Source organism: Peromyscus maniculatus, chromosome 4 (genome assembly GCF_049852395.1).
Source record: "Peromyscus maniculatus bairdii isolate BWxNUB_F1_BW_parent chromosome 4, HU_Pman_BW_mat_3.1, whole genome shotgun sequence".
In the NCBI taxonomy this organism is placed as follows: Eukaryota; Metazoa; Chordata; class Mammalia; order Rodentia; family Cricetidae; genus Peromyscus; species Peromyscus maniculatus.
In genome coordinates, this window is record NC_134855.1 from 63,065,811 (window position 1) to 63,077,655 (window position 11,845).

Here is an 11,845-nt window from a genome sequence, read left to right on the forward strand (position 1 = left end):
ATGTTCATTGATATCATTCTTATTCAGCTTACATGTGGTTGGTCATGTTGATGAGCCTTTATGGGTTTAGCTTTTGATGTCAACAGGAGACATAATTTCAAAGAAAATTCCTGGATTCTCTGGCCCTTACTATTTTTCTTTTTCATCTTCTGCAATCCCCTGAGTGGTTGAGATGTTTTGTATATATGCATTGGAACTGGGCTCTGCACTCTGCAATTTGATGGTTGTGGTTTTCTGTGATGATCTCTTGTCTGTTGTAAAGAGAAGTTCCTTGATTAAAGGTAAAGACTACACATATCTGTGTGTATAAGGACAAATATTTACAGATTGTTTTTATGGATTATGCAGTTTTAATAAATGATTTCTTTTATACTGTCCTCAAATAACCATAACTTCACTAACACTGAGTAGTTAGCTAGCTTTCCAGTACCATACATGTTTTCCTTCTTGTTGAGCAAGTCTTAAGTCCAATTAGAGAGCTGTTGGTTACTGTCAAGGTATGTACAATGCCACTGCATACTTAGGGTTATCTTTTCATGCTGGAAGTTGATGTGGTTCATGGGCAAAGGACTGTGTAGTACTGTTGGTTCCTTCCCTCCTTTGGAAGCTTGCATGATACCTTATAGTACAATGAAAGCTAGTCCCCAGGCAGGGAGCAATCAGGGCAGTTCCAGCTCAGGGGTCTCCGGGATTTGTTTCATAAGTTCATGGTGTCTTCAACAATAGGGACACACCTTGCACCTCTAGCGGGTAACCAAGGGCAACAGCAATAGGCTACATATTTTGGTTGTCCTCTTTATGGTCCTGGTCAACAACTCCAAAGTGCACTTCTCATGTTTTTTATTGAGGTTTTTGTTAAAAGGCATCTGAAAAAAAGATTTGTTGATTTTTATATTATGTGTATGCATGTTTAATGTGGTACAGAATTCTTGGGTAAAATCAGGTTTATTAACAGCTGAGATTGATAAAGTACACTCATAACACAGAACAGAGCTGAGATGCCACCACTGATTCAGTTGCTGAGTCCTGCCATTTTGCCCAAAGGAGATGGGGACCAACTGCAAGCTGCTTCATGCCACCTGACCTTGTCCTTGCCACCTAAAAGAGCTCATGACTCTTCTTCCTCTGCTCTTAAGTGGTCACATAAGTGGACAAGACCACACCCTGAGGCTTGTTACCTCAAAGCTACTGGCTGAATGAAATGAATTCCTGTAACACTTCCTCTTTTTGTTCTAATCCTAACACAAAGCTATATACAATAAGAACAATAATAAAGTATTTTCTACAAGAAAGAAAAGGTAATAGCATAACAAAAATGGAATTACAACCAACAAGAACAACGTTAAGCAAAAAACATACTAAATGTTCAGGCCAAAGGTAGTTGGCAAGTTACAGAGAATACTCCAAAAGCTGTCCTGTCCTGAAGAATCTAAATCTTGTACCTGACACCCTCTTAGTTAAGATATGAGAATATTGTAACTGTAACTATCTTGTCTTCAACTCCATCAAAGACCTGAGAAGGAAAATGATACTACCTAAGTAAGCAGGAAGTATAAGCAAGCAACTATGGAAAAATGCAAGAAATGACAGAAACAGTTGGCTGTCTGGTCTGGAAAGTCACACAATGTTTCTCTGCAATATTGGGACATCCACTTTTGGCTACAGGCCTAGAATATCTGACAGACCATTTTCAGAAGCAGGAAAATTTTAAAGACTGTCCTACCCCATCTTGGCAAGGTTCAGCAGTCTCTTTTCCTTGTGTCTTGCTTGTCCAGATTGGACAGCGTGCTTACTGTCAGCAGTAGAGGCAAGGGAAGTTCTTCGCCCAACAGGCCATTTATGCCAAGAAGAAAAAAAGTCTATATGGAGTGTCCCTGATGCTCAACATCATCTTGAGAGTAGATTGGTGCTGCCAAGAGCAATAGTGTCTAATATCAACAGAATTCTAAGTTATTAAAATATTTAAGTGCCATATTCTCTGGGTCTTTGAATTGTTTGAAGATTAATTATCCTTCTGAAATATATCTCTGTTTATCTAGAAAACCTAACTATAAGACAAGCACGGGTGGCTATTAACCTGTAATTCTTATCAATTTATATAGCTTAAAGACTAAGGCTCACATTATAAAAATAAACAATCTCTAAACATGTACAGTATAAGTAGAATGACCTCAAATTTGTGACCATATATAAAAATATCTTAATCAGAGGTAGAGATGTATAGTACAATATGACAAAGAATCCTTGATTTGTATTGATATACAAAATATCCTAAACAGAAGTAGAACATACATACAGTATGACAAATAAAGCTTTACATTCACATCAATATACAAAATACTTTAAAAAGAAGTAAATCATATGTACAATGTGACAAATACAGTTTTGAATTTGTATCAATATACAAATTATTTTAAACAGGAATAGAAAAATAATTTTACATTTCTATCAATATTCAAGAATCCATACTAATGCAAGTTATCTAAAACTGATATTTGCTAATTTAGTGACAAGTCGGCGCAATAACCTACCTTATTAGCCTATCCTGGCTATCCCCTTTTTTTTCTATTACAAAAGAGATTTCTGAGTCTAAACTTTATTGTTCTACCTCCAACCCTGTAACAACTTATAACTAATCCCTTACAGATGACTATTATTTATAACCCTGAGAAAAATCAAAAACCTGTTGGGAGAAGGGGCATCATTTTCTTAGAATTGCTTCCTGCTGTCTAGGGAAGATGGGGATGAACCACAAGCTGCTTCATGCTGCCTGACCTGGTCCTCGCCACCCAAGAGAGCACAGGACCCTTTCTCCTCTGATCTTAAACAGTCATGTATGCAGATTAGACCATGTCCTGAGGCTTGTTACTTGAACAGGATGAATTCCCACAACACATATTTTGTCTGCATATATGTTTATGCCGTGCATGTTTGTCTGGTTCCCACAGAGGTGGAAGTGGGTGTGGGGTCTTCTGGAATTGGATTTATAGATGATTTCCTTGTAAGCCATCATGTGGATGCTAGAAACTGAATCAGAGTCCTCCCTCATGTTCACATGTCAACTGGTATAGCCATCATTAACCCATGAGGAATTTGATGGGGAGATGGTGATGTGGAAATAATATAAATACAGTACTTATATATGAAATTCTCTCAGATATTTAAATTATATTTTAGAAAAGAAGCAAACAATTTGCCTCCAAGTATTTCTTCTACTAGTGCTGCTATTTGTACTTACGAGGCATAAAGGTGTGTGCTCTCTCTTTTTATTATTTTTTTCCAGACAAGGTCTTACTATGTACTCCTGGATGTTCAGGAACTTATTATGTAGCACAACCTGGTCTCATACTACTGGCAGAAACCAGTATCATCAGAAATCTTTGCTATTAATTTTGCTTAATTCAGAAGCTGTGACACTTAGCCTTCATATATAGGCACATACATATTTATATATCTAGTCTTCTATATGAATGGCTTCTCTCCCTATACTAGAACAGGGATGTTTAACTTGGGCCCATTGATTAAGAAGTGTCATATACATAACCAATCTGAATTTTGTAGGTATTTTTACTGTCAATTATACAGTATAAATCAATATCAATTATATTGATACAATTTTTATTATGGACTAGAATAATTTCTGGATATTTACTGTTTTTAGGACATCCTATAGATAGTTTATATAGTTTCTTTATATATTGATATTTTTGTACATATATATAATATAGTCTCATCACCCATATCTCCCACCCTCTTTTGTCCCCCTTTTTACTACACCAATCTTTTCTTTCCAAGAGGTTTCCATCCTACAATCATTTCTTTCACTTGGCTTTTGCCTTTGACCCACTGAATTTAACTATAGCTTTCTACATGAACATGGAGAAAATTTTTTTTATTGGAAAATGGGAACTCACCAGTGGCTACACCACTAACGATAATGAGTCTTGATTGTTCCTCTTCATTTCAAATTCATCAATTAACTCATACTAAAACCCTTTTTCTTTTACAATAATTGGCTCTTTTGATTACTTGATTGATCTGTCTCTCCCTATCTTGTTCTGGAACAAAACTGAGCACTATAATTGGTCACTTGGCACCAGAATAGATCATAGAAATCTTTTCTTTAACAGAAGTTCCCAAAGGGATATTCATGCTTATATGGTCTCCCAGTACCACAGTCACGGGAAAGAGAGTTTCTATGAGAAAACTGTTTTATTCTGAAGTATTAGAGGAAATTCTGGGTTTTGTTCAAATACAGATGAAGAGACAGTTTATTTCCATGCAAGTAAGTATTACATTTAATTAGCCAAAGGAAATAGGCCATAAATTATAATATAAAGGATAAAATGATGCTTAATATAAGCAATCTACACTAGACTTCTACTTCATAAAGTACAATGAAATTTTCTGTGATTATGTTTAATGGAAAGCTGAAGAGTCTTCAGATACCTCATGTTTAGCTTTTATTTTTCTTTAAAAATGTTTTGGTTTAATGCATACATGGTATATGTCTTTATTATAATAGATTTTCTGTAGCTATGGCCTATATTCCCTCCTATGACTTGTAGAGACCATTTTTATATTTAGAGCAGTTCAGTTAGAAACATTATGAGTTAATATTTTCATGATTCTGTATGTGTGTAAATGTTACAATTATGCCATGTATTTATGGTAAACTGAAGAACTCACTAGCAAAGCCCAAAGTTAAATGTCACAGTCAGTGGACATAATAAGCTTTGAGCTGAGAGAGATCAGTAACTGTTTGAGGCATGCCAACTGCTGTGAATTCATGAGTTCAATAGCTGTGTCATATCCAGAAGAGGAAATTTTATGACATTGCTCATCCATAGGTTCTTACATCCTTTATACCATTCTGCAATGTCCTCTGAGCCTTGGTGGTGTTGTGTTGATGTAGATGTCTATCGAGGACTGGGCATTCAGCCTCTTATTCTTGGCACTTTGAGCAATTATACATCTCTCCATTGGCTGGTGTCTACGGCAAAATGGAGCTTTTCTAACTAAGACTGATAGCACCCCAGGTCTATGACTTTAAGCATAAATATTTAGATGACAACTGAAAGTATGGCCATTTAGCAAGATAACACTAGCTGGTTCTACCCTAGGGCCTATGACCTCTGTAGCTGTGAGCTTCTGACCAGAATTGTAGTAAAAGACATAAAATTCTATCTTCTGAAGCAGGTCTCAAATGCAATCAGAACACGGTTAGAGATCCCTCAGTAACAGTGCTCTTATGGTACCAGTAGGTATCACGACGTTCAGGGTCAATCCCTGGGTAATACCATTGACGTCTTTTCTCTTTCAACAGCATGCACAGCACCTTTCGGCACTGTCAAAGCCACTAACAAGGAAGGAAACTTTTGGGTCAATTTGAGAGTTTTCTCTGTGTTTTGCAGCCAAAGTTTTTGGTGTCTTTAGCAATATGGTCTTACTGTGTGGTTATGATAGCTAATCAAGGACAATGACAAAAGGCTGTGATGTTTTGGAGACCTCTCAGGACCAATAACTTATTGGAAGATATTCCATGCCTTTCACTGATTTTTAATAACCCATGTATTGAGGAGTGTCATTGTCTGTTCATGTAAGGTATTTTAATTCAAACAAATTTTTTAAAAAAGATGTATTTTGAAATTAGATTACTGACTAGTAATTAGTAACTTACAGAAATTACTAACTAGTGAGTTTCTGTAAGTCTCTTTCATACATCCTTAGTTTTATTTAACCTACTCACAGCTGCTCTTCTTCCCCATTACTCAAACCTAACCCCCACTTAATTATATTTTCTTTAACTACTTAATTTTTTTATTGAAAATAGATTTCTTCTCTCATGCAATATATCTTGACCACAGTCTCCCCTCTTTCCCTCCACTTCTCCTAACTCCCCTACCTCACTTTCCTCCACATCCACTCCCTCTCTGTTTTCCTTCAGAAGAAAGCAGGCCTCCAAGAATCAATTCTTCAGCCCTAGTCTTGCCACTTTTTTTAGTTCACATGTATTTGATTACCTTCCACTTATTTGCTTTAAGTTGGGTTGTGAGCTAGTAGGCACTGATACAGTCCATACTTCCTTTTTTGGGTCAGCCTTCCTCTTCACACTCTGATTTCCTTTAAACTCTCACACCCTCCCTGCTTAAAACTTTCTTTCCCCAGGACTCCATCTCATTACTTTTTCTGTGCTTATACCTACTAACACTCCTCCTTTAACATGTCCCCAACTCTTCCTGCTAGTTTCCTGCCTTCCACTTTTGCTTCAAGTTAAACACACAAAACAAATAATTTGAATCCAGGTTCCACACATGAGAAAGAACATATAACATTGGCTTTGTAGCTCTAAGTTACCTCCTTTTCCCAATATTTTACCTGAAACTTTCATATTTCTTTACAGCTGCATGGTATTCCACTTATATGGTACATTTTCTTGTCAATGCCTCTTTAATGAGCATCAAGGATGAGTTCATTTTCCGGGGATAGTGAATTGAGTTTTTGTTTGAGATAGGTCCTCACTCTGCAAGCAGCAAGTAGCCTAGATTGGCCTCAAGTTCATGGTGGTCCTAATTCCTCAGGCTTCCAATTTCTTGGAATATATTCATGAATCACCATGCACTGTTGAATTTTCTATTATATTGAAGATGCAGTAAGAATAAGATACTAGAAAATGAAATCGTTTTAAGGCCCAAAAAGAAACCTACTCAGTCATTCAAGCTAGTGTTCCTTCACAGACCACAGGATTCCCAAACAGCCTACCCAAAGAGTAATGCACAATTCGGATCATTTGCTAATTTTAATTTGACTGTTTATTTATTTTGTTGTTAAAACTGAGTATGTTTGGATCCCCATCCTGAGTATTTACTCCATGTTTTCTTCCATTCTGAAGATTGTCTCTTTTTCCTATTGGTTGTGCCCTTAACTGCAGAAATTTCTTTGTTACGTGCAATCTCAGTTGTCCATGTTCTCTTGCTCCCTGTGCTTTTAGCACTATAACCCAGAAACTGTTGCCCTTTCTAAACCCTTAAAGGCTTTCCCTGAATTTTCTTAAGTAATTTTTTTAAAACTTTTTTTTATTAAGAAAATATTTTATTCATTTTACATACCAATCACAGATCCCCCTCTTCCCTCCTTCGGCCCCCTCCAGCCTCCTCCTCCAGGACACCCTGCATTCCCTCCTACAGGGAGGTAAGGCCTCCCATCGAGAGTCAGCAGAGCCTGGAACATTAAGTAGAGGCAGATCCAAGCTCCTCCCCATGCCTCAAGGCTGTAGTTTTATGGTTTTAGCGTTTTACATTTAAGTATTTTTTCATTAAGAATTTATCTGTGCACGGGGTGAGTGATTGGGTTAATACTCTGCACATGAGTTTTTTTCACAGCACTAATTGAAGAGGCCATTCTTTCAGTGGTTTCTTTTGACGAGTGTGCTGTAGATGAGCTGACTAAACAGGTATGATTTTTTCCTCTGGAATTTGGAATCTCTGGTTTGTTCAATTGTGGACAACATTCAGTACCATTAGCAAGTATAGAAATAAAAACAAAACACCATGAGATATGACTTCACCTGAGTCAGAATGGCTAGTATAAAATGTTTCAGTCAACTTAAAATGTAATAAATGTCAGTATGTACATGAAGTAAACTGTATTATTATACACTGCTGGTAGGAATGAAACCAAGTATTTTTATTATGGAGGACAGCTGGGAAATTTCTAAAATTTTAAAAACTAAAACAGAATCTGTGCTGAGATCCAATAATCCCACCTCTGGTTGTTTAACAGCAGGAAATAAAATCAGCATACCAAAGAGATACTTGAATGCCAATACTTACTGTGGTACTATTCACTATTGTAAATGTATGGCACCAACCAAAGGGCCCACCAATGAATGAAGAAGTGTGATACATATCCAGTGGACTTTTATTCAGCCATAAAAAGAATGGTGTCCTACCATTTTTCAGAGGGCAGAATTGGAGAGTATTAAGTAAGTGAAAAAAGCCAGGAACAGGAGACAGGCAAGGCATGTATATAGTCACTTTGAATGTAAAACAGTGACTACTAGAGTTTACATAGGAGTTCTGGAGAGAAGGAGCCTGCATTTGATTAGTGAATAGTATATGTGATTGTTGATGTGTTATGTAGCATTCCTTTAATGTGTATAATTATTAAAGCTAATAAGGCCAAAATGAAATAATAAAAAAGAGAAGACTAAACAAAGGGTTCAAAATGAATCTGATTAATGTGATAGACAGAGAAAAGCTAGATATTACATTACAGAAAAAAGCAGCGTTGTTATTTATAAATCTTTAATTAGTCTTTACTTTTTTCTTAAATTTTCATTGAAAATAGATTCTTCTCTCATACAGTACATCCCAACCACAGTTTCCCTTTCCTTCACTCCTCCTAGCTCCCTGCCACCTCTCCTTCTCCCCAGAACAACTCCCACTCTGTTTTCTTTTCAGAAAAGCCAAACAGGGCAAAACAAGATATAATAAGACAAGACAAAAGCCCTCATATTGAGGTTGGCCAAAGCAGCCCAGCAGGAGGAAAACAGTCTCAAGAGCAGGCAAAAGAGTCAGAGATCCACCAGCTCCCACTGTTAAGAGTCGCACAAAACACCAAGCTAAACAGCCACAACATATACACAGGTCTCATGTTTGCTGCTTCAGCCTCTGTGAGCCCATGTGAACCCTGCTTATTTGGTTTGGTGGACCATGTTCTCCTGATGTTCTCAACCCCCTCTGAATCTTACAGTTTTTCCTCCGTGTCTTCTGCAGGTTCGCCATTTCTAGAGGGGAGGGACCTGAAGGAGACTTCCAGTTTAGATTCTCTCCATTCATAATGTCTGGCTGTGGGTCTCTGTATCATCTCCCATCTGCTGGTGTGGGAAGCCTCTCTGATGATGGTTGGACAAGGCACTTGTCTACAAGTATAGCAGAATATCATTAGGAATCATTTTATTTTACTTTTTAAAGACTAGTCATGTTTGTACAGCCCTAGGTCTCTGGGCTATTCAGGCTCTAATTTCTGGCCATCCAAGTGGTGTTGGGAATTGGCTGCCTCTTGTGGAGTGGGTCTCAAGTTAAATCAAACATTGGCTGCCCACTCCCACAAGTTCTGTGCCTCCATTGCCCCAGCACATCTAGCAGGCAGAGCAGATGGTTGGTGGAGAGTTTTGTGGTTAGGTTGGTGTCCAGGTTTCTCTTTCTATAGCCTGTAGAGTACCTTCTCATGCCAAAGAGACTAGAATGTAAGGGTGTAAAGTTCTTATCAATAAATCTTACTTTAATTAAACTAGTCTTTAACTTACTTTTGATCTGTACTAAATCAGTGCAATAAATGGTTCTCTAATAACCTGTCTACCTACTCTGTCAGAATCAACCTTTCTTCCTTGGGATAGCCAAGTCTAAAGCATTATGCATTCTAGAATGTACAGTTAGATCTTACTATATCATATATGCAAGTACTTGAGTGTGGTTTATAGTATCCATGAAAAATAGTTAATAATCCTAGGGCAGAAATGTGAATAAGGCCATTTAAAAGCATTTTTTTTGTCCTTGGAGAATTAAAAAAAATAAAGTAGCATCCTTTCCAGATATCACCCTCCATTATTTTAATGTCTGAAGCCATTTATGAAGTACTTTAATACCTTTATGAAATCTATCAATGCCTTTGTGATGTCCAAAGTAATGAATAAAATATTTGAAATAAAAAGACAGTATACAAATTCACAAAGATGGAGACATTAGGCTGAAGATATAAGTGACATGGAATAGTATGAATTTAGTAACTGACCTCTGTGGGCAGCATAGGGCTAATTTTCAGTTCATAGTAGTGGCTTCCAGTTCACTACATATAAATCTCATAATGAATGGCATTTATGGACCAGTGTTCTTACTTTCCAGTTTGTAGAATGACAGATAATGAAGAAAATATTCAGTGACATTTTCAGCCATAATTTAATCTTTTCACAGAAAGTTCCATAAATACCCCAAGTCATGGATGAGAAAAATGTTACTGGGGTGAAGGAATTCATCCTTTTGGGATTCACAGAAGACATGGTGTCACAGTGGGTACTCTTTTTCATCTTCCTCATCATTTATGTCATCAGTCTCCTAGGGAATATCACCCTGATTTCTCTCATCTGTGCTGATTCTCGACTCCACACACCCATGTATTTCTTCATAGGAAACCTGTCATTCCTGGATCTCTGGTATTCTTCTGTCTATGCCCCCAAAATCTTGATAACATGCATCTCTGAAGACAAAAGCATCTCCTTTGCTGGGTGTCTGGCTCAGTTCTTCTTCTCTGCTGGGCTGGCCTACAGCGAGTGTTACCTACTAGCTGCCATGGCTTATGATCGCTATGTGGCCATCTCCAACCCCTTACTTTACTCCCAGGCTATGTCCCCAAGGTTATGTGCCAGTCTTGTTGCAGCTTCCTATGTTGGTGGCTTTGTAAACTCCACCATTATCACGAGTGAGACGTTTACCCTGAACTTCTGTGGAGACAATACTATTGACGACTTCTTCTGTGATCTGCCCCCTCTTGTGAAGTTGGCATGTGATGTGAAGGAGAGCTACCAGGCTGTGCTGTATTTCATATTGGCCTCAAATGTCATCACCCCCACCGTGCTGATTTTGGCCTCCTACCTCTTCATTATTGCCGCCATCTTGAAGATCCGCTCCACCCAAGGCCGCCTCAAGGCCTTCTCCACATGTGGTTCTCACCTGACAGCTGTCACCTTGTACTATGGTTCAATTCTCTTCATTTACTCCCGCCCAAGCACTAGTTATGCCCTGGAGAGGGACAAAGTGGTTTCAGTGTTCTATACTGTAGTAATTCCAATGCTGAACCCCTTGATCTACAGTTTAAGAAACAAAGATGTCAAGGATGCTTTGAAGAAAATGTTAGCTACAGCCAAGTTTTCATAAAGGAAAAAACTGTTGAAGCAAATTTAAAATGCTTATCTTCCTGCAATTATTCTTAGCTGGTACTATCAGAAATAAGTATACTAGAGACATAAAAGTAATCACAATGTGCAAACAGAAGTCTGCTTTCTATATGTTAAATTATATTTATTGTAGCAATATGATATTATTAACTTGTTTGTAAAATGAAAACAATTCATTTCCCCCACATATTAGCTTATCTTTTTCTCATTTTTTATTTTCATATATTTTAATAATTACACAAATATATTGAGTGAATTGTGATCATATTCAGCATTTTAATGGCACAAATATATTCATTTCTTGGGGTTGTTTATCTTTTTTTTTTTTTTTTTTTTTTTTTTTTTTGGTTTTTCGAGACAGGGTTTCTCTGTGTAGCTTTGCGCCTTTCCTGGAAATCACTTGGTAGCCCAGGCTGGCCTCGAACTCACAAAGATCCGCCTGCCTCTGCCTCCCGAGTGCTGGGATTAAAGGCGTGCGCCACCACCGCCCGGCTTGGTTGTTTATCTTTTATTCCTTTCTTAATATGTGTGTATGATGTGTGCATGATGTGTGTATGTGTGTGTGTGTATGTGTGTGTATGTGTGTGTGTATGTGTCTGTATATGTGTGTGTTGGTATGTGTCAGGGTCGGTAGCACATAAGTGCCATGGTGTGCAGATGGAGGTCAGTGAACAATCTCTGCTTCCACCTATTTTTGAAACAGGTTTTGTCTGTTGTTCACTGCTGTGTATGTAAGATCGTAAGTATACAGAGATTCTTCTATTTGCTGTCTTTGCCTGATACCCCATCATAGTAACACCAGTATACATAACATGTGCTTTGGTTTATGTGAGATTTGAGGATTCAGTTTTATATCCTCATTTACTCACTGATCTTTCCCCCAACCCTATT

General features: G+C 37.6%; 1 protein-coding gene across 1 annotated transcript; it reads left to right on the forward strand.

The window, feature by feature from the left end:
• Positions 1-9,998: 9,998 nt before the first annotated feature.
• On the forward strand, positions 9,999-10,934 carry LOC102920039 (olfactory receptor 9G19-like). Its single transcript, XM_006989758.3, has one exon. The coding sequence runs from the start codon at positions 9,999-10,001 to the stop codon at positions 10,932-10,934; it is 936 nt and encodes a 311-aa protein (XP_006989820.1).
• The last annotated feature ends 911 nt before the right edge of the window (positions 10,935-11,845 follow it).